The sequence below is a fragment of the Ovis aries genome, chromosome 2 (assembly GCF_016772045.2).
Source record: "Ovis aries strain OAR_USU_Benz2616 breed Rambouillet chromosome 2, ARS-UI_Ramb_v3.0, whole genome shotgun sequence".
In the NCBI taxonomy this organism is placed as follows: domain Eukaryota; kingdom Metazoa; phylum Chordata; class Mammalia; order Artiodactyla; family Bovidae; genus Ovis; species Ovis aries.
In genome coordinates this window covers 150581705-150602730 of record NC_056055.1, presented here as the reverse complement: position 1 = coordinate 150602730, position 21026 = coordinate 150581705, and the positions used below count along the sequence as shown (strand labels likewise).

The 21026-nt window shown below is 42.4% G+C and overlaps 1 protein-coding gene across 13 annotated transcripts in view; it reads left to right on the top strand.

Annotated features, from left to right (window-relative positions):
• The window catches only part of TANC1 (tetratricopeptide repeat, ankyrin repeat and coiled-coil containing 1), a 244229-nt gene that overhangs the window by 147435 nt on the left and 75768 nt on the right, over positions 1-21026 (top strand). For 5 of the 13 annotated variants that reach the window (XM_060409855.1, XM_042244921.2, XM_042244917.2 and 2 more), the window contains 2 exons: positions 4650-4754; positions 20833-20963. In XM_060409855.1, the coding sequence (XP_060265838.1) occupies positions 4650-4754; positions 20833-20963 (236 nt within the window). The other 8 variants (XM_042244918.2, XM_042244916.2, XM_042244924.2 and 5 more) reach the window with 5 other exon arrangements.

Here is a 21026-nt window from a genome sequence, read left to right as displayed (position 1 = left end):
TGCCAGATGGTCTGAGGTGGAGCTGATGTAATAGTAATAAAAATAAGGTGCACAATAAATGTAATGGCACTTGAATCATCCCCAGACCATCTTTCCCAACCCCACCCACCCCACCCCCAACCTTGGTCCATGGAAAATTTTTTGTCTTCCACGAAACCTGTCCCTGGTACCAAAAAAGGGTCCTCCTTGGTGTGCAAGCTTGCTGTCAGCATTTTCATAGCAGACAGCTGGGGTAGAGGGTGTGGAGAGGTGCGTCTGGGTGGGGCCCACCAATCCACATGGAGAATTTTTCTCTATCCCTGATTTAGTGTTCCACTGAAGAATTGAGCTCTTGAATCTCCATGGTCTTGGAATTCAGCCTATCCAGGGAAGACTTCTGCATCCAGGATGAAGGAGGGAATGCTTCCTGGTTTGGGAAGGGGTTCTGGAGGGGTCTTACTTTCCTTTCAGTAGATTTCCAACCCACACTTCTGCATTCAACCCTGCCATGCCCCTGCCTTCAGAGGGGTCTGCTGTCTGCTAAGCACTCCCTCCCCTGCACGCCCTCTCCCCTCCCCAGTCCTAACCTTTCCAGCTCTGCTGCGTCCATGCTCCTTGGCAGCCTGTTTCCACTTTCAGAAGTTTGGTTTCTTGCCTGTGGTTGTCTTCCTTCCCCACTGGTCTCTCTTAAATCCCTTTACTGCAGCTTTAATGGTGTTTTGAAAGGGAGTGAGGGCAAATGAGCGTTCATCTGCTGTGTTTAATGGAAAGTGCCCAAAGAGTCTCTAACGAGCGATTGAGGGGGATAGAAGAAAACCTCTGAGTTATAAATTTATCCGGTTTTATAGCATTTGAGGTTCAGCTGTTTGTGAAAAGCAATTTAAATAAAAGGATTGTGTTGGAGAGCCATGGTTTATATTCACTTCATAATATTTCAACTCCTAGTAAAAGAGGAGATCAGAAACAAGGGACTATGAATAAAAATTGGCTGAATGTATAACCAAGACCTAGGGTTGGGTGGTGGAAGGCCCTACTGCCCTGGCCTTTTCTAGGACTGCCTATTTAATCTAGATTTCCTAGTTTTTATAAGAGCTGAATGGTGATTTAGTACGTGGGCTTCAAACCTGCATGCACCTCAAAACTGTTTGAGTTCCTTCTTTACTGTGTGTTGGCCTTGAGCAAATCGTTTCACTGATTTGAGCCTCAGCTTCCTGACCTAAAAATGGGGAAATTAGTGTTTTTCCTCCAAAGTTATTAGGACTGGATGAATTAATGTATGTAAGTCCTTACACTTGTGTGGCCACTGACTGCAGTTTTATTGACTTTGTTACATTCTAGGTCTCGTCCCTTTCCAGCCTCACTGTTCACTGTGGCAGGCACTGTGCCACGCCTGGAAGCCAGAGACACTTGACCTCTGCTCTCAGGATATTCCCCTAAGAGCTGAAGCCTCCCTTATTCTTCTTTTAGCTCTGGGATGTACTGAAGTTTGAGTTGGAGAGGGACGGAGACCATATTTAAACCTAGGTCTGCCCAGCTCTAAAGGCTCTGCTCTTTTTAAAAAGATAAAAACTAATTGATTTACAATGTTATGTTAGTTTCTTCTGGACAGCACAGTGAATCAATTCAGAGGCTTTGCACCATTCAGAGGCTCTGCTCTTAACACCATCTCCTTAGTGTTGAATATCTCATACGGTGAGGGATCGACCTCGAAATAGAACACAGTTACAGGCAAACGGATGGGCACAGATGCTTTCCAAAGGCTCTGGCTGATGTTGAGGTTCATATTCCAACCATTCCTAACAGTCGTTGTTCATCCACATGCAGGAGAACATTTTGGAAGGATGTGTGGGATAGGTGGATTGCTGGGAAGTAGGTCTCTATAAGTTATTACCATTCCGTGAGGAGTTAAGGTGAACAGAAACTCACAGGTACTCCTTGAGTAGAGCCTGGTTGCTGTTTTGGGTAACTTGGATCACTGGACAATAATAATAAAAGGCTTTAGCTCCCTTGAGTTCTGTAAATGGAGAAGAGTAGATGAAGAGAAGGAAGGTGCTCTTGACCTCTTTCACTATGAGGAGTGGTTTGGGAACCCAGAGTGTAGAAGATCTCTTGCATTTGCCCTGGGTCTGCTTCTGCCTGCCCCGTTCAGGTTCTTCCTAGTTGCTGTCTCCTTCGCTGCAAATATCTTTGTTTCCCCTCTGCTCTTCAGTCTTTCCCTTCATGCATATTTATATATGGATAGATGTGTATTCTTAATAAAATCTGAATTGTATTTTGTATACCGTTGTATAGCTGACATTTTCCACTTACTTCCCTTCTGCCCATCCCCAGTAACCATGCCATTTCAACCCTTAAAAACAGTCCTTTTCTGGGACTTCCCTGCCGGTCTAGTGGTTAAGAATCTGCCTTCCAATGCAGGGGAATGCAGGTTCCATCCCTGGTCAGGGAACTAAGATCCCGCATGCCCCAGGGCAGCTAAGCCAGCATGCCACAAGAAAAGGTCCCGCAGGCCTCCACTGAGACTCACTGCAGCCAAATAAATTAGTTAATTAAAAAAACTCCCTTTCTAACAGGGTTAAATCAATTAAGACAACCATATAGTTAACTCGGAGAAGGCAATGGTACCCCACTCCAGTACTCTCGCCTGGAAAATCCCATGGACAGAGGAGCCTGGAAGGCTGCAGTCCATGGTGTCGCTGAGTGAGACACGACTGAGCAACTTCACTTTCACTTTTCACTTTCATGCATTGGAGAAGGCAATGGCAACCCACTCCAGTGTTCTTGCCTGGAGAATCCCAGGGACGGGGGAGCCTGGAGGTCTGCTGTCTATGGGCTCGCACAGAGTCGGACACGACTGAAGCGACTTAGCAGCAGCAGCATGGTTAACTACTACATTAGTCATTTTAGAATCATGATTTCTAAAGTCTGAAATAATATCCTATTTGTCAAGTCTATAAGCTTCTTTGATCTTGTAGCCTATTTTCTGTTCTGGTACATTATAACTGGCTGGGAAAAAGATTATTTTTATAGTAGTGTAGACACTTTTGCAGTAAACCTTTAGGTGGCAGCATGTCTCACCATAAACCGCATTCTGAATAGAATTTCTCAGATGCATGAGACGTTTGACACAGGAGGATTTCAGAATCTGCCTGACTCCCCCTGTCAGTGTGCAGTGCCGAGGCTGAGGTCCTGGGAGGGGCCGGGCTGTGTCTGAGGGCTGAACAGGAGAGAGAACTGTAGACCCCTGGCTGTAACTCATCCTCCACCTTCTCTTAGTGATGTGAAATGTTTCCTATCTCTGCAGCCTTATTAAAAGCACACTTTAAGTATAAGGCAACCAAGGAAAACAAGAGTCAAGTGGATGATTCTGGACCAAAGTGTAATGGGATGTTTGAAAGGACTGGACAGAGTAGGCAGTGTGTTCTATTTTTTTAAAGCAGCTTCATTTAGATATAATTCACATACCATAGAATCCACTCATTTGAAGTGTACGCTGCAGCAGTTTTTAGTATATTCACAAGGTTTTGTACCATCACCACAACCTAATTTTAGATTATTTTTATCACCCCGGACTCCCTAGCCATCACCCCTCAAGCCTGCACATCCCCCAGGCCCTGGTAACCATTCATACTCTGTTTCTGTAAATGTGCCTGTTCTGGACATTCCATTTGAATGGAATCATATATTATGTGGTCTTTGGGGACTGGCTTCTTTTACTGAGTAAAGTATTTTCAGGCTTCGCCCATGTTTAACATGAATCAGTACTTCCTTTTTATTGCCCAGTGATAAGTATATCACATTTTGTTGTCATCAGTTGATGGACATTTGGCTGTTAAAGAGTAATGTTACTAAGAGCATCCATGTACAGATTTTTGTCTGAATGTATATTTACTCAGAAGTGGATTTATTGGACCATATGTGTAACCTTCTTGGGAACTGCCAAACTGTTTTGCAAAGTGACCGTGCGTGTACATTACCACCAGCAATGTGTGACGGTTTCATGTAGCCTAATTCAGAATTTTAGATTATCTGATGATAAGTTGGGGTTGAAGAGGTGGTGAGAGAGATGATTAACAGGCTCTCTGTGTCCCCAAATTGCATGCTGGGCTGACTGCTCTGCCTTCCCTCTTCTATGTCAGCTGCCAAGAAAGCAGCCGTCTTTTCTGCCCGGCACAATTGCCATGTGTCACCAGGCTGATCAAACGCCTGCGTTCCATGGTTGCGCAGAGCATGTTAGTTACAGCCTGGCGGTTTGTGATCCTTGCCTCCTGACTTTGGGGAGATACCAGGCAACCTGATCGTCTTAGTCCCAGTTAGAGACAAATTCCAAGTTAAAAAATTCCTTCACCACGAGCCGCCCAGGTCCGAACATGTCAAAATCACTTCCGTGACATATACCAAAGACAGCTGTAGAGGCTGCATAGCAGAAGAGCTGCTTTTGTTTTTGCCAGAGTTTACATTCTGCGAGCTGAGCTTCCACCCATCTCTTTGGCAGCCCGGTCTGGACGTTGCCGCGTCTGTACTGAAATGACCGTGTGTGTGTTCACGGGAGGGGAAGGGGCTGGCTCTTTAGGCATCTCTGGGTTCTGGTAAGGACACACACTGTACATTCTGAAGCTTTGTTTGCAGCTGGAAAAAATTAGACACACTCAGATCTTTCCCTGCTACAGGTCCTGTCAGGAAGCCCAAGTATGTGGAAAGCCCCAGAGTGCCTGGAGATGCAGTCATAATCCCGTTCCGAGACGTGCCCAAGCCAGCAGAGCCCAGTGAGAATGGTAAGGATATGTTTGCAATGATTTCCGCCCTAAAGATTTTACACTGTGACACTCCACTTTTGAGGGAAACTTGAGTGCTTCTTGTAGGAATCCTTCGCTAAACTGAATATATCTGGGAAGTGGTTTTCCTTGGGCAGTTAGAAAGATCTGTTAAGCTAATGTGAATTCTTTAGATTGTATACAGTGTAGGAATAGTGGTGCATAGGCATTGTTTAAGGATTGAGACTTATTTCCCGTCAATTTTAACCTCCCCAGTATGGGGGGATATAAAAAGCCAGCCAGAAGAATGCTTCCAAGATTTTTTTTTTTTTAAGTTCTCCATCGTTTTAGAATATTTTAACAACAGGCTTTGGCTGAAAAGCTGAAACTGTAGCTGGACAAAGCTTATAATACCTAGCTTTCGTAAAAGCGCTTGGTAGCTTTTGAAAGCTGCTTATTTTTTTTAACATCAAAAGTTTTTCTTTAGAGAATGTTGAAGTAGAGACCAAAAAACCTTCCAAATTGATTGATACCTTTTCATGAAGGCACTTTATATTTTGCTTTTTTCCTTCTATCTGAAAATGCATGTAACAGACAAAAGCTCTAGCATTTCATAGATATATTAATAGCACTTTATTTTTTTCATTGATTCGAGAATGGACCTGTTCGTTCCTGTCAGTGGGGGTGTTTCCCCAACTCACAACTCTAAAGTCTTTGTGTGTTTTGAATTTATATCCTATTTTGCTGCAGAAACACATGGTTAAGAATTCTGAGGAAAATGTGGAGAAGCCTATTGTACCTCCAATATGGACACAAGTTTATATAGTAATGATGAAAGAGAAAAGTCCCCTGTATTTCCACCTTGGAGAAATGGCATCCTTGTCTCTCTAATTGTGGGTGGGGAAGAGTACGGCTGTCCTTTGATTTTCTGCCGCTGTGTGTGCATATCATGTGCTGGCCAAGGCGTAGTGAGGAGTGGGTGGGAAGTGTAAACTGTGATAGGAATGTGGAGTGGGGTGGTGGGGGTGGCAGTAAGGTTAAAAAGCAGCTGAGTGAGGGGTTGGCAGAAAGTGAAAACCAGAAAGAGGTGTTCGGGGCGGGTGGGGGCCGAGGTGGGACCAGCAGCCCCGCCGTTCTGCCTTCTGTCCAGGCCCGCAGTCATTTGGCGTCTGTGAGAGATTCACACTAGGATCTGTGCTGGGGAGGGGCAGGGCGCCAGGTGTGTGGTCTTGCAGAGGGGAGGATCCGCGGTGCTGTCTGGTTAGAACAGCCAGAGAACCTGCAAACACGAGGACCCTCCTGGTTGTGAGTTCCCATGCGCCGGGTGTCTGTGGGCTCATCTGTTCTCTCGTTTCTATTCTGGGTATCAAAAAGAAAATGGAAACCTGTTCCTCTGAAGTGAATATCAATCATCTGAGTTTACTGAGCTGTCTGCCCATTTCAGACTAAGCCTGCCAACCCTTGCCCCTGTCCCCATTTGCCTGTGGAGTCCTGGTTGGTTACGCCCCTGGCATTTGACTGGTGTAGACTCCATGATATGACCCCTTGTTCCGTGGGCGGGAGTCCTGCTGAGGTCCTGTGTAGTGTTTAGGACTCCCTCTGGGGTAAGAATGAGGACAAATTTAGGATTTTTGTTGGGCAAAGAAATGAGGTTATAAATAGTTCCCACCGTCAACTCTTCTCCCCTTGTTCAAGGCAGAATTGACTTTCTTAGGGGAGAAGGTGTTCTTGTGCTTGGCTGCCAGCTGAGCTAAATTCAAGCACAGTGATTGATGTTGCTGGTGTAGCCAGCAGTCTTCAGACGCGCTTACTCCTGAGACCCTTGCTCTTGGATTTAGGTTTATCCTTCTCAGTGGGGACTGACATTGTGGCATACCTGGGCTGCGAATACATTTCAGGGATTTCCAGAAGTTTGCCTAGAATTAAGAGGCAGGGTACATTTCCTCTTTTTTAGGTGTCTGGGAAAGGTTTGCCATGATGCTGGTGGGATCCCCATCAGACTTATCTGCTGGTTGATGAAGAGGTGGTTGCCTAACAAAATTTAGCTTGATAATTGCTAAAGGTTGGCATGTTTTGTAATTCCCTGTAGAATCCTTTACATTTCTGTGGGGTTAATGAAGTTTGCCATATTAAAGTATAAATTTTATGTCCAGGTCATTGAATCTAAAGGCAAAGCTGGAGCAAACGGAAACTAATTGAGTCTGAGTATTCATCCAAACATGTACAGATGCATGATGAGCTAAGTTCTAATTTCTAGGCTTTCATAGCAGTAGTATCACTTAAGTTTTAATTTAAACCTTGGGCTTATACTTTACATACTTCCTTTGGGCATTTTTTAAAAAAAGTCTCCAAGACACTCTTCTGGATACTGTCAATAATAGCATTTTGGTATTCACCAGACGCACGAACTATTGAAAACAGCCCCTTGTGAAATGCTTTTGAAATTTTTCATGGATTTGTGAAATATCAGGTTATTCCTAGATGTTTGAAATTCCCTTCCCAGACTAAACTGCCTTGCTTTATGGTTGTGTGGCTCCATAAATCCTTGACTCTTAGCTTTCTGAAATTTAAAGTAAAACAAAACGAGTGAGCACTTGGAATTTATGCATTAATTTATAAACAGTTGTATTTGTAATCTGCATATTTTAGCCATCTGGGAAGTGGGATATATGATATGGCAGGTGAACATTTTTGTTACAAGCAAAGAACCTGTTTATTAAAGTTTACACTAACCTGCAAACCTTTTCATGGAAAGATTCTACTTTATTCAGTATTTTTAAATGTGTTGGAAAAACAGCATTTTTTTCTTAGTCCTCAAACAAAATATAGTCCCCCTTTTCCTGTCAAATGATCCTAAGAAGCTTATATGTAGAGTAAGTTCTTCACAAATAAGCTTCCTGTTATTAGGCCAACGTATTGTTAATGGGGAAAATGCTACCCACAGAACAATACCTCTGCCTTAAGGGAAAATTAAAAAAAAAACAAACAGATAAATTAGGGAGGATTATTTAACTGTAATAGTATTCACAGCTATGCTTTTCTTGAATTCGGGGCAGCCATAATCTGTTTAGGTTTGCTTCGATCTATCCTTGCTACTTGAGCAAGCTTTGATGGGAAAGGGTGAGAAAGTTTTAGTCTTATGAGTCATTGTTTGATGAAGATCAATCCAAAATATGATGAAACTTTTTTTCTAGCCATCTGGTTAACAAGTAGAGCTAACATATGAAACAGAAGAATAATTAAATGCAGAACTATCTTACTGGGAGGAGTGAATCCTTTTTTAGATATGTTTCAGTAAATATTGGTACCTTATGTTTTTGATGACTATATTAGACATTCAGAAAGATGTAAAGAATGAAAAAGGTATAAAGAATATGATACCTGTCTACCCACTACACAGTTTAAGAAGGAAAACATGACCTTTTTTCCTTCTGATCACATTCCTCTTGCTTTCCCAAGAGGTAACTTGGCTCCTGCTAATTTAAATTCCAGCTTCTTAGAATGGTGTTGCACCACTTGACCAATGGTTGAATAAGGTTTTAGCTCGATAGAAGTATAGAAAGGGAAACATCCCTGGTATGTGTGCGGTGGAACAGAGACTGGAGTAGAATAGCCATTCGTTCTGCATTTCCTTGAATAAAAAATTCTTGTGCTGTGAAAAGAACTGTGTTGGATGCTATTTGAGATAGCCTTTCAAGCATAGATCCTTTTCTCTTGGAGCCTTAGAGTCTGGGCAGGGATTAAAGACTTATATATACAGAGTAACTATAGTGTGGGGGCGGGGGAGTAGTGTTGACTAATCTAAGCTGTGTGACAAATCCTGTGCAGATGGAGGTGCTGTGCCAGGAAAGACTTGCTTGGAGTCCTGTGCATTAAGATTCACCTGTCAGCAGAGTTTAGGATGGAGTGGAGGGCAGGAAGGGGACTGCGGTCATGGAGAATGGTTAGAAAATGATTTCAGTAGTTACGTGAGAGACTAAGATCTCAAGTTATCCATAGAACACGATCAGGAAAGAAATGAGGGGTGGGAAGATTCCCAAGAGATCACAAGGATGTGGAAGCTGTGAGAGACGAAGATGATGACTTCAGAGTTTTGGGACTGCATTAAATGGACACTCAGTTTCAGGTGTGTTGAGTTTGAGGTTTGGAAACATCCAGGCAAAGATGTCCTCTGAATAGCTGGAAAAATCAAACTGGGGCTTAAGAGTTCAGGAGGAAACCTGGGTAGCCTTTTGCCTAGAGTGGATGGGATGAGACAGGGTGTATTACACTAGGGAAATCAGTCCTGAATATTCATTGGAAGGACTGAAGCTGAAGCTGAAACTCCAATCCTTTGGCCACCTGATGCGAAGAATTGACTCATTAGAAAAGACCCTGATGCTGGGAAAGATTGAAGGTGGGAGGAGACAGGGATGATGACAGAGGATGAGATGGTTGGATGGCATCACTGACTTGATGGATATGAGTTTTGAGTAAGCTCTGGGAGTTAGTGATGGACAGGGAAACCTGGAATGCTACAATCCATGGAGTCGCAAAGAGTCGGACACACAGCTGAGCGACTGAACTGAACGCTAGGAAAAAGGTCATTGAAAGAAGAGACCTAAAAACCTTTGATATTTTATTCTTGAGCTGTGACTAACATGAAAGAAGCACAGCTAAAGGGTAGGAAAACCAACAAGACCACACAGTATCCATGAGTTTCCCTTCTATCTGATGTGAAAGTTGTTACTTCCTTCCTTGGAGGTCAGAATATGTGCCAAGGTCAAACATATACAAGAGGCTTCTGGTTCAAGATGGTGGAGTAGAAGGACAGGCATTTATATCCTCCTGCGAGAGCACCAAAGTCGCAACTAGTTGTTGAACAGCCATTGACGGGAGGACACTGGAACCCACCAAAAAAAGATACCCTACATCCAAAGACAAAGAAGAAGCTGCAGCAAGATGGTAGGATGGGTGTGATCATGATAAAATCAAATCCTATATCCTCCGGGTAGGTGGCACACAGACTGGAGAACAATAATACCAAAGAAGTTCTCACACTATTATGAAGGTTCTGAACCCAACATCAGGCTTCCCAGCCTGGGAATCCTAAAAAAGGACTGGCAATCCCCACGAAATATGACCTTAAGGACCAGTAGTATCTGGTAATAAGCCTTCCAGAGGGCTGAGGGAAACAGAGATGCCAGTCTTGGAGAGCACAAACAAAATTTTCCATGCACTAAGACCCAGCGGAGGGAAGCAGTGACCCCGCCAGGAGACTGAACCAACCCTGCTCATGTTGGAGGGCCTGCTGTGGAGGTGTGGGTCGGCAGGGGCACTGGAAGGTCCCCCTTGGTGTATACCCAGCTGGAGTTAGCCATTAACCCTACCATAAAGCCTGTAGACCCCAGGGCTGGGGTCAAACTCAGTCCAAACAACTACCAGGGAGGGAGCCCAACCCCACCCATTAGCAGATAATTGGATTAAAGCTTTACTGAGCAAGGCCCTGCCCACCAGAGTAAGACCATCTCCAGTGCCTCCCATCTCCAGTGCCTCCCATCAAGAAGCTTACACAAGCCTCTTAGTCTCCTTCATCAGAGGGCAGACAGAAGCAGCAAGAAGCACAATGTCACAGCAGCTAAAACAAAAACCATATTACAGAAAGTTAGTCATGATGAAAAAGAAGAAAGTTATGTCCCAGATGGAGAGACAAGATAAAATCCCAGAGAAACAACTAAATGAAGTAAAGATAGGCAACTCTCTAGAAAAAGAATTCAGAATAATGATAGTGAAGATGATCCAGGATCTTGGGAAAAGAATGGAGGCAAAGATTGAGAAGAGGCAAGAAATGTTTACCAAAGGAACTAAGGAACAAACAAGCAGAGATGGGTAATAAACTAGAAGGCATCAGCAGAAGAATAACTGAGGCAGAAAAACAGATAGATGACCTGGAGAATAGAATGGTGGAAATCACTGCGAGAGAGCAGAATATAGAAAAAAGAATGAGAAGAAATGAAGACAGCTTATGAGACCTCTGGGACAGCATTAAATGCACCAACATTCACATTATAGGAGTCCTAGAAGGAGAATAGAGAGAGAAAGGACCTGAGGAATATTTGAAAATAGCTGAAAAAATTTTGAACATGGGAAAGGAAATATTCAACCAAGTTCAGGAAGCACAGAGAGTCCCAGGAAGGATAAACCCAAGGGGGAACACACAGAGACACATAGTATTCAAACTGACAAAAATTAAAGACAGATAGAATCTTAAAACAATAAGGGAGAACGACAACATACAAGAGAACTCCCTTAAGGCTATCAGCTGACTTCTCAACAGAAACTCTGTGAGCCAGAGGAAGTGGCATGATATATGTAAAGTAATGAAAGGAAAGAACCTACAACCAAGAATACTCTACCCAGCAAAACTCTCCTTCAGATTTGATGGAGAAATCAAAAGCTTTCCAGACAAGCATAAGTTAAGAGAATTCAGCACCACCAGATCAGTTTTAGAACAAATGCTAAAGGACCTTCTCTAGGCAGAAAGCACAAGGAAAAGACCTACAAAAAGTAAGCCCAAAATAATTAAGAAAACGGTAATAGGATCATACATATTGATAATTACCTTAAATGTAAATGGATTAAATGCACCAACCAAAAGACATAGACTGAGTGGGTGGATAAAAACTTGTGCATATATGCACTTCCATTTATATCACTTTGCTCGACACCCCCCAAATTGTATGTAATTATTTTATATTGTTAAGTTAGTCATTTTCCCATTATGGCTTGCAGTTGTAATTATCTTTTTTTTTTGGTCTGGCTATTGATTGTGAAAGCTGATAAACATTTTTTACTTTTGTGATGATGTAACTATTACTCACTTAATACCATTGTATCATGATTGGTCAACAGGAAAATAATAGACCTCTATCTCACCAAAGCTAGGATCTAATAGAAAAACCCATAATCACTTTAAAAAATCCAGATGTATATCACAATTATCTTTAAACTTTTTGAAAAATACAAATGCTCAGGTATTGCTTTTTTCTCCAGAGCTCCAGATATGTTTCTAGTGAGCAGTCATGTTTAAAAACATCTGGACTATATGATTTACTTTTATCTAGTTTGTTTCACTTTTCTATTTCATATTCAGTGCTACCATTTCATTAGTTTATGTTCTCAATTTCTCCATCTCTTTTTTTTAATGTTCTTTCTCAAGCCTTTATCAAGTGTAGTAGAAAAACTTTTATATATGTATATTTATAAATATGTACAATATATATATCTCTTAGAAAACTTATGAATTTTTGCCTAAACTAAAAAATTATAACATTTTGATTCTACTTGTTTGACTTAGTATGAGTAGAATGCTAGATTTCTAATTAAAAAATAGATATGCAACAAAGGTTTACTGTATAGCATAGGGAACTATAGTCAATATCTGTAATAAGCTATAATGGGAAATAATTTCAAAAATAATATATGTATATATGTATAACTGAATCACCTTGTTGCACACCTGAAACTTTGTAAATCACCTATACTTCAATTAAAAATACATATATACACACACACATACACACACAGGGAAGTCAAAAACGGAGACGGACCAGTAAAAAAAGTTACTGTACCTAATATGGCCATCTCAGGAGCCTTGGGCAACTGAATGAGTTTAAGTTGTGGGTATGTGATAAATAAATAGAATTGATGAGGGTAAACTACATCTCTTTTACCCCCAAAGAGTTGAGAAAGTAATGGAAAATGAGAGATCAGTTAGTAGGATGAAAGTGAAAGTGAAGTCGCTCAGTCGTGTCTGACTCTTTGCTACCCCATGGACGGTAGCCTAGCAGGCTCCGCCATCCATGGGATTTTCCAGGCAAGAATACTGGAGTGGCTGCCATTTCTTTCTCCAGGGATCCTACCCTCTAGTAGGATGAGGGTATGTGCAATTATGATTTTATTTGTTATTTTAAAGAAAGAGAATTTAGTACAGTTCAACATTTAAAGATTCTGCAAGTGTGGTACATGGACTTCTAGGCATCCCTAAGACCCTTGCAGGGGTCTGTGAAGTCATCGCTCTTTTCATAATAACACTTGATATTTCCGTTTCTTTTACATTGACATTTGTGATGGTGCAAGAGCAATTGTTGGTAAACCTTCCAATGCCTTAGCACATGTCAGGGTAGGGGCACCTGTTATTATTCTAGGGCTGCATGTGGGTTTTTTTTTTTTTTAACCACCATCCACTTGCATCAGAAATAATAGTTCACTGAAAAATGTCCTTGATGAAGCCCCCAAAACAGTGAATTTTAAGCCCTGACCCTTGAATACCCACCTTTTAAATATCTGGTGAGATGAAATTGGAAGTCTGCAGAAAGTGTGTCTACTGTGTGCTGAAGTATGATGGCTGTCTGAAGGGAAAGCACATGTGTGACTGAATTGCAAGCTGAACTAGCCATTCAAAAAAAAAGGAGGGGAACATCATTTTTACTTGAAAGTACTCCTGACAAATCTTAGTTATTCCAAATTGGGTAGTTTGTATATATTTTCTCAAAAAGGAACAAAATGAGCATGTTGCTTCTATGAAAAAACAAAAACAAAAACACACCTGGCAGGGTTTAGTTGCCAGTGATAAAAATTGACCTTTTGAGTGAAAATTAGGTTTGGGGGAATTTGCACCTGCCACAGTGAGTGTGATGGTTTCTCAGGATTTTTCTGTTGAGATCTGTGGTGATGTTAATGAATGTGATATTTTGGTGTTGTATAATAAAATGTGTCAACACTTGCAAGAGCTGCAAAACCAGTATTTTCCAAATGACCCAATACATGGTGTTACAAAATCTTGCATGGGTAAAATCCATCTGAAGCATAAAACACACCATTGGATTTTCTTTTAACAGAGTACAGAAAGTTCATTGATTCAGATTCAGAGTCAGCACTGGAACTGACCTTTAAGAAATTGCTACTTGTCAAGTTTTGGGGTGGTATCAAAGAGGAATATATGTAATTAACTGGAGAGGTTCCTCCCTTTCCCAAAGACAAAGCCCTCTGAAGCCACAGTTCTTCACATGCTTCAACCCAAAGAACCTATCACAACAGAGTGAATGCAGAAGTAGACATTAGAATCCAACTGTCTTCTGCTAAATCAGATGTTAAAAAGAATTTGCAAAAATTTAAACTATGCCATTCTCGAGTAACTTTTTAAATTGAAAATATGGTTGTTATTCTAAAAGTGTTATTTGTTAAAATGTAATTTTTAACTTAAAATGGATTAACATAGATTTTTAAATTCCTAATTTTAATTTCTAACATGATGAATATCATGGACATAATCCACATAAGCCTAAACTCTTTGGAGTCCTTAATTTTTAAAGGTGAGCTCTGACACCAGAAATTTGAGAACCACCAGCTTGGAGAAGGAGAAAATAAAAATAGATGAGAAAATTGATTCAGAGTCTAATTGTTATCTAGACTGAAGAGGATGAGGACCAGAGAGAAAAAGGCTAATTCAGGAAACATTTTGAAAGAGGAAATGGTAAGATTTGGTGACAGTTTCAGTGTGGGATGCATGAGATGAAAAACTTAAAGATAACTTATATGATAATGTCTCTTCAGGAAAATCAGAGATACCAAGGGAATATTTCATGCAAAAGATGGACATAGTAAAAGACAGAAATGGTATGGATCTAGAAGCAGACAATATTAAGAAGAGGTGGCAAAAATATACAGAAAAATTGTACAAAAAAGGTCTTAATGATCTGAATATTAACAGAAGCAGAAGTTATTAAGAAAAGGTGGCAAAAAAAAAAAAAAAAAAAACAGAAGAACTGTTCAAAAAAAGATCTTAATGATCCGGATAACCACAATGAGAGCCAGACATCCTGGAGTGCAAAGTCAAGTGGGCCTTCTGATGTATCACTACAAACAAAGCTAGTGGAAGTGATGGAATTCTCACTGATCTATTTCAAGTCCTAAAACATGATGCTGTTCAAGTGCTCTACTCAGTATGCCAGCAGATTTGGAAAACTCAACAGTGGCCACAGGACTGGAAAAGGTCAGCTTTCATTCCAATCCCAAAGAAGGGCAATGCCAAAGAATGGTTAAACTATCACACAGTTGCACTCATTTCACATGCTAGCAAGGTCATGCTCAAAAAAAAGCTAGGCTTCAACAGTTCATGAGTTGAGAACTTCCAGATGTTCAAGCTGGATTTAGAAAAGGCAAAGGAACCAGAGATCAAATCACCAGCATCCTTTGGATCATAGAAAAAGCAAGGGAATTCCAGAAAAACATCTACTGCTGCTTCATTGACTATGCTAAAGCCTTTGACTGTGTGGATCACAACAAACTGTGGAAAACTCTTAAAGAGATGGGAATACCAGACCACCATACCTGCCTCCTGAGAAATCTATATGCAGGTCAAGAAGCAACAGTTAGGACCGGACCTGGAATAACAGACTGGTTCCAAATAGGAAAAGGAGTACGTCAAGGCTGTATATTGTCACCCTGCTTATTCAACTTATATGCAGAGTACATCATGTGAAATGCTGGGCTGGATGAAGCACAAGCTGGAATCAAGATTGTCGGGAGAAATATCAATAACCTCAGATATGCAGATAATGCCACTCTTATGGCAGAAAGTGAAGAGGAAGTAAAGGGACTCTTGATGAAGGCAAAAGAGGAGAGTGAAAGAATGCGCACTGATTCAAAACTCAGCATTCAGAAGACTAGGATCATGGCATCCAGTTCCATCACTTCATGGCAAATAGATGGGGAAACAATGGAAACAGTGACCGACTTTATTTTCTTGGGCTCCAAAATCACTGTGGATGGTGACTGCAGCCATAAAATTAAAAGATACTTGTTCCTTTGAAGAAAAGCTATGGCAAATCTAGACAGTGTATTAAAAAGCAGAGACATTACTTTGCCAACAGTGGTCTGTCTAGTCAAAGCTATGGTTTTTCCAGTAGTCGTGTATGGATGTGAGAGTTGAATCATGAAGGCTGAGCGCTGAAGAATTGATGCTTTGGAACAGTGGTGCTTGAGAAGACTCTTGAGAGTCCCTTGGACTGCAAGGAGATCAAACCAGTCCATCCTAAAGGAAATCAGTCCTGAATATTCACTGAAAGGCCTGATGCTGAAGCTGAATCTCCAGTACTGTGGCCGAATCTCCAGTACTGTGGCCACCTGATGTGAAGAACTGACTCGTTAGAAAAGATCCTGATGCTGGGAAAGATTGAGGGCAGGAGGAGAAGGGGACGATAGAGAATGAAATGGTTGAATGGCATCACTAACTCAATGGACATGAGTTTGAGCAAGCACCAGGAGTTGGTGAAGGACAGGGAAGCCTGGTGTGCTGCAGTCCATGAGGTCGAAAAGAGTCGGACACAACTGAGCAACTGAACAACAATATGATAACTGTGTTTTTTGTATTGCAGACTAGAAACCCGTTATTAACAGAACTAGATCAGGTGCCTAGATAGATGCTCCTCTATAAGTAATATTTTTGGAAATTCAGGGAGGAGGGATTGGTGATGGATTAGGAGAGGGAGCAACCAGAAAGAAACTGGAAAAGGTTTGTGGAGAAGGCAAGGACAGCAACAGGTTTAGCACAAAGCAAGTCCTAGACAGGTAGAGGCAGAGAGGGAGGGATTTAGCATCAGTCAAGGCTGTGTGGCACTTAACAGACTTGATCAGAAGTACTGTCTTGGAAGCTTGATGTTAAGTCAGTGGTTCAAGGCTACGTGCTCATGAATGGCCAGACATCATCAACAACACTCAGTGCTCTCTTGAGTTTGAGGAGGAGGAGAGGGGAGAAATGGTGGCATGAGAAGACTCTTAAGAGTCCCTTGGACTGCAAGGAGATCAGTCCTGAATATTCATTGGAGGGCCTGATGCTGAAGCTGAGGCTTCTCTTGGCGGCGTGATCACTGGTAATCCTGAAGGACCTCTGCAGGTCTAGTAGAGTCTGGCTTTAAGAAGAGGGAACTACTAGATGGGAAGTGAGCAGTAGATGTGGGCCAAGTTGGAACAGTTTGATACTCAGCCGAAGGAGAGAATTTGTTGTTTTGAAGGGATAGTGCGTTCAGAAACAGTTAAATTAAGGCAGGAAAACTGTAGTTAGAAATGCACTTTTATGTAAGAGAAACACTTGCACATTAAATATGAATAGGGAGCCACGGGCTTGCCTGGAGGCTTCTCCGGTAAAGTCCTCACCAGCAATGCGGGAGACCTGGGTCCAGTCCCTGTAGGGACTCCCCTACAGGGAGGGAGATCCCCTGTAGGAGGGCATGGCAACCCACTCCAGTATTCTTGCCTGGAGAATCCCATAGACAGAGGAGCCTGAAAGGATGCAGTCCACGGGGTTGCAAAGAGTTGGACACGAGTGAGTAGTCGACTAAGCACAGCACGTGAAAACAGAAAGTGAAGTAACAATAGTGAGAAAGTGGGCTCTTAGTGTTAAATTTGGTAGAAATAATGATCACCTTTGATACAGTGTGTTATTTCAAAGATAATTGGTTTATTAGGTGTTTCTCGTATTTGTTTTGAACTTCATAATCAAAAAGAAATGGATGATGGCTGCTTCCAAGATGGGGAAATTGAGGTTTGGAGAGGCTCACCCAGGAAGGAGTCCAGAATAGCTTTAGTGTGGAGTCCTTTCCTCTGAGCCTGTGGGGGGAAGGTAGAGGGGATGGTTATAAGGGGCACACACAGGTTTGAAGTTAGGATGGCGGTAACTGGGGAGACAGTCACTTTGTGGACCGTACCTGGATGTTGGTGCCCTAAATGTGATTCAGTAAGTGTGAATAGTTAGAAGGAGCCAGGCAGGGAGTGATTGAAGAAATCCCCTTTGCTTTTTTCCACATGGTTATTCCACATTGGTTTGAAAGCAAGGATTGCCTGAGAACATTATTGGGAGGACAATCACTGTCAGCTTACCTATGGGATCCTAGGGAGTATGAGGCTGATTACTCTCTCAGCTTCAGATACAGCCATCATAAATGTGTTGGATATTTATTGGGTTGACCAAAAAGTTTGTTTGGATTTTCCATAAGATGTTACAGAAAAACCTGAACAAATTTTTTGGCCAACCCAATAAATGTATGAGATAGCAGAGCATTGCTAAGAGATGAGGTCTTTCTCTCCAATCCTCAGCCCATTTGTATTGGGTAAGGTAACCCCATAATTGATGAGTGATTTAGTATTAACCACATGAATGGAAATAGACCCTCTAGAGTATCTCATTTGGATTTTGGTGTGGAAGTCATTTTGGAATCGTTAGCTCAAAGAAAATTCTTTCTGACTGTTCAGATCTCAGTATTTGGTGACTGACTATGAAAGGAGAAATGCATTTCCATTTCATAGTCACGGGTATCAGTGTGTGCTCCCATAGTCACGGGCATCAGTGTGTGCTCCCATAGTCACGGGCATCAGTGTGTGCTCCCATAGTCACGGGCATCAGTGTGTGCTCCCAGGCAGCTCATCTTCCCCAAAATGGCACTGTCATACTTCACCCAGGAGTCCTTCTGCCAGAATGAAAAATTCAGCAAGAGAGGGCCCTGTGCATTAGGGAAGGAAAGATGAAGACAGCTTGATGTGGATTAAGAAACTCAGACTGTAGGGGACTCCTGAGGAGAAGGTCGCTAGGATGACATTTTAGTAGAAAGAGTAAGATGAAAAGACAGTTGGAAAGCTTTTGGAATTGCAGTGGCTTAATGGATGCCAAAACTTCAGTACAGAACGTCTGTTCATTCATCCCAAACCCGGGTAGAGTTTTGGAGCTTTGGTAACAACAAAGTTCAGGTTGAACAGTTACGAGAACAAGTTGATGATGAGTTTGGATGTCCTTTGCGTATCTGGGCAACTGTGACGGCCACTGCTCCCCAACTTGCCTGAAGGGGATAGTTTGGATGACTAGTTGTCTTTGAATTTGTGTGTACACACGCACACACACAGACACACTTAAACTGAAAACCTTGACAGCCTGGTGTGAATCTGCTATCCTAACCCGCCCCACTGCAGGCCCTACATGGGATGCTGGTCTCACAGTTGACAGTTGCGGTCCTCTTTGTCAACAGAGTGGATTTTGTGGCAGCAGCTGCCAACTGGGAGTCATTGCTGGCTCTTTCCTCAGAGTGTTTCAAGTTGAACCAGAAGGTAGACATTCTGGGGCAAGTCCCAATTGGGTCACAGTGCAGAGATTGTTTTGAGCAGAAAGGTGGGTGTGGAGTAGGGAAATGGCTGAGTTCTGGCCGCTCCCCCACTTCTTCCCCTTTCCAGCTGCATCCTGTTCTCCCTGCAGTCCAGCTGCCACCTAAGATAAAGTGGCTGCCCTGCTAGAGCCTAAGGGCAAGGAGGGCGGCACCGGTCCTGTTCTGAAGTGGTCCAGCCCTTGGGTGTGCCTGGACTATGCTGCTTTGGTTGGGTTCCTGCTTTCCTTTCACCAGCGCCCAAGTATCTTAAGAGTCAAAATGTGGTTGGAGATCGGCGGTGGGAAGGAATCTTCTGTAGGGTGGCTTTCAGGGTGTGGTTGGGCCGCCCTGGGGTGGCTCCCTTACCCCTGTCATTGGCTTGGGGCCACTGCTCTTTCATGTTAAGAGTTTATCGCAAATGATCCAGAAACATCAGGGCTCTTTCAACCCACAACAATCAAGTCTTGGTTAATTTTACCCCTGCAGTATGCTACAGCAAATGAAAAACATCCAGGCTGGGAAACAGCTGTTCTCACCCTAAACATTGGGAGCTTTTGAGAGCAGGCAAGGGCGGGGGGTACTTTTCCTTCCTTGAGAATACAACTAATTTAACTTCCCTTGTAGCTACCATCCTGCAAGCATGACTTAGCAAAACTGATAAAGTGGGTGAGAATAATAAAGATGGTCTTTCTCAGCTCTGCTTATATTGTCTTTTGTATTTTCTTACAAAAGGCAAAGTTAGCATTGAACTTTGGTGATGATACTGTGTCACAGGTAATATTTCAGATTTTATTTTTCCTCATTTTATGTTTCTGTAACCTATTACCCATTATCTGCAGATTTCCATATCCAGGAAATGTTGGTTCATGAATGTATGGATCTAGGTACCTAGACAATTAACAAAAAGCAACAAAACATGAAGATGAATGACTGTTACAGGTTGCTTGTTGTTCTTAAGTTCTAACTGTGTAAGCACAGTTGCTTTGTATGTTATTTTGTTCCCTGATGGAAGCTGGGCTGGCTTAAAACTGTAAGAGAGATGTTGGAATGAAGTGAATATCATCTTGTCGACCATCATTAAGTCCCCTTAGAGTTTGGATACAAGATTAACCTACAGCTCAACACTTAAATCCAACAATGAAGTTCTCTTGAGTGCACAAAGCACGATGACCAACCTTAAGGAGATCAGAGGAAGGCATGGCTTCCACACATGCCCTGTGACTGTCAGGTGGAACATGCTTCCAGCGTGGCTATGGAGTGTGCTGAAAGCACATCCAGGTTTTCTACGTCTCCTCATGGACAACAGGGTGTACTCCTGGGTCCTGTCTCTTGGGACACAGTTTACTGGGACTTAAGATCTTTGTTTCAGCATGGATCCCTGATGACTGACCCTTGGGTTTGAATCCTGGTTTTGACTTGCACTCCTAAGGAGTGTGCACAGATTGACATGGTTGTGCCCCTGCCTTGCTTAATGAGAGCTTGCATTTCAGTTTCCCCCCAGCGTCCAAGTGACTCTGCCAGCATGCCACTTGGGTTTTCCTTTATTTCAGCCTTCTGTGGGCATTGGACACACGGTGCCCTTCAAGAATAAGATGAAGAGTAGGCCTTTTCTGCCTTTGGTGTCTCAGGTACCCATTTCTCATGACATGGAAATAGGACTTGCTATCAGATAATGATACTGTACCTTTGGATTCGGGTCAACAGTTTCACCCTGTGCATTTGGTTTTTCCCTTTCACTATTTTCTTAACCTGTCACAGTCTCTTAATTAGAATGTATTGCTAGGGGACAGGCAGCCCACTGTCAAACTTTGTGCCTTTTATAAAAATACACAAAAGCACCAGACAAGCAGCTGTAATGCCAAGTCCTCCAGATGCGATACTGAAATTCCCAAGAGGGGTGTCTTCATTGTTTTCTTTCTTTGTTCCAGAAGCAAAGGCCGATAATGAACCGAGCTGTTCGCCGGCAGCTCAAGAACTGTTGACAAGGCTGGGATTTTTACTGGGAGAAGGGATCCCAAGTGCCACACATATAACCATTGAAGAAAAAAATGAAACCATGGTAATGCCCGAGGAAGATACTGCATGTCATATCTGCTTGGAGGATGAATGACGGCATAATTGT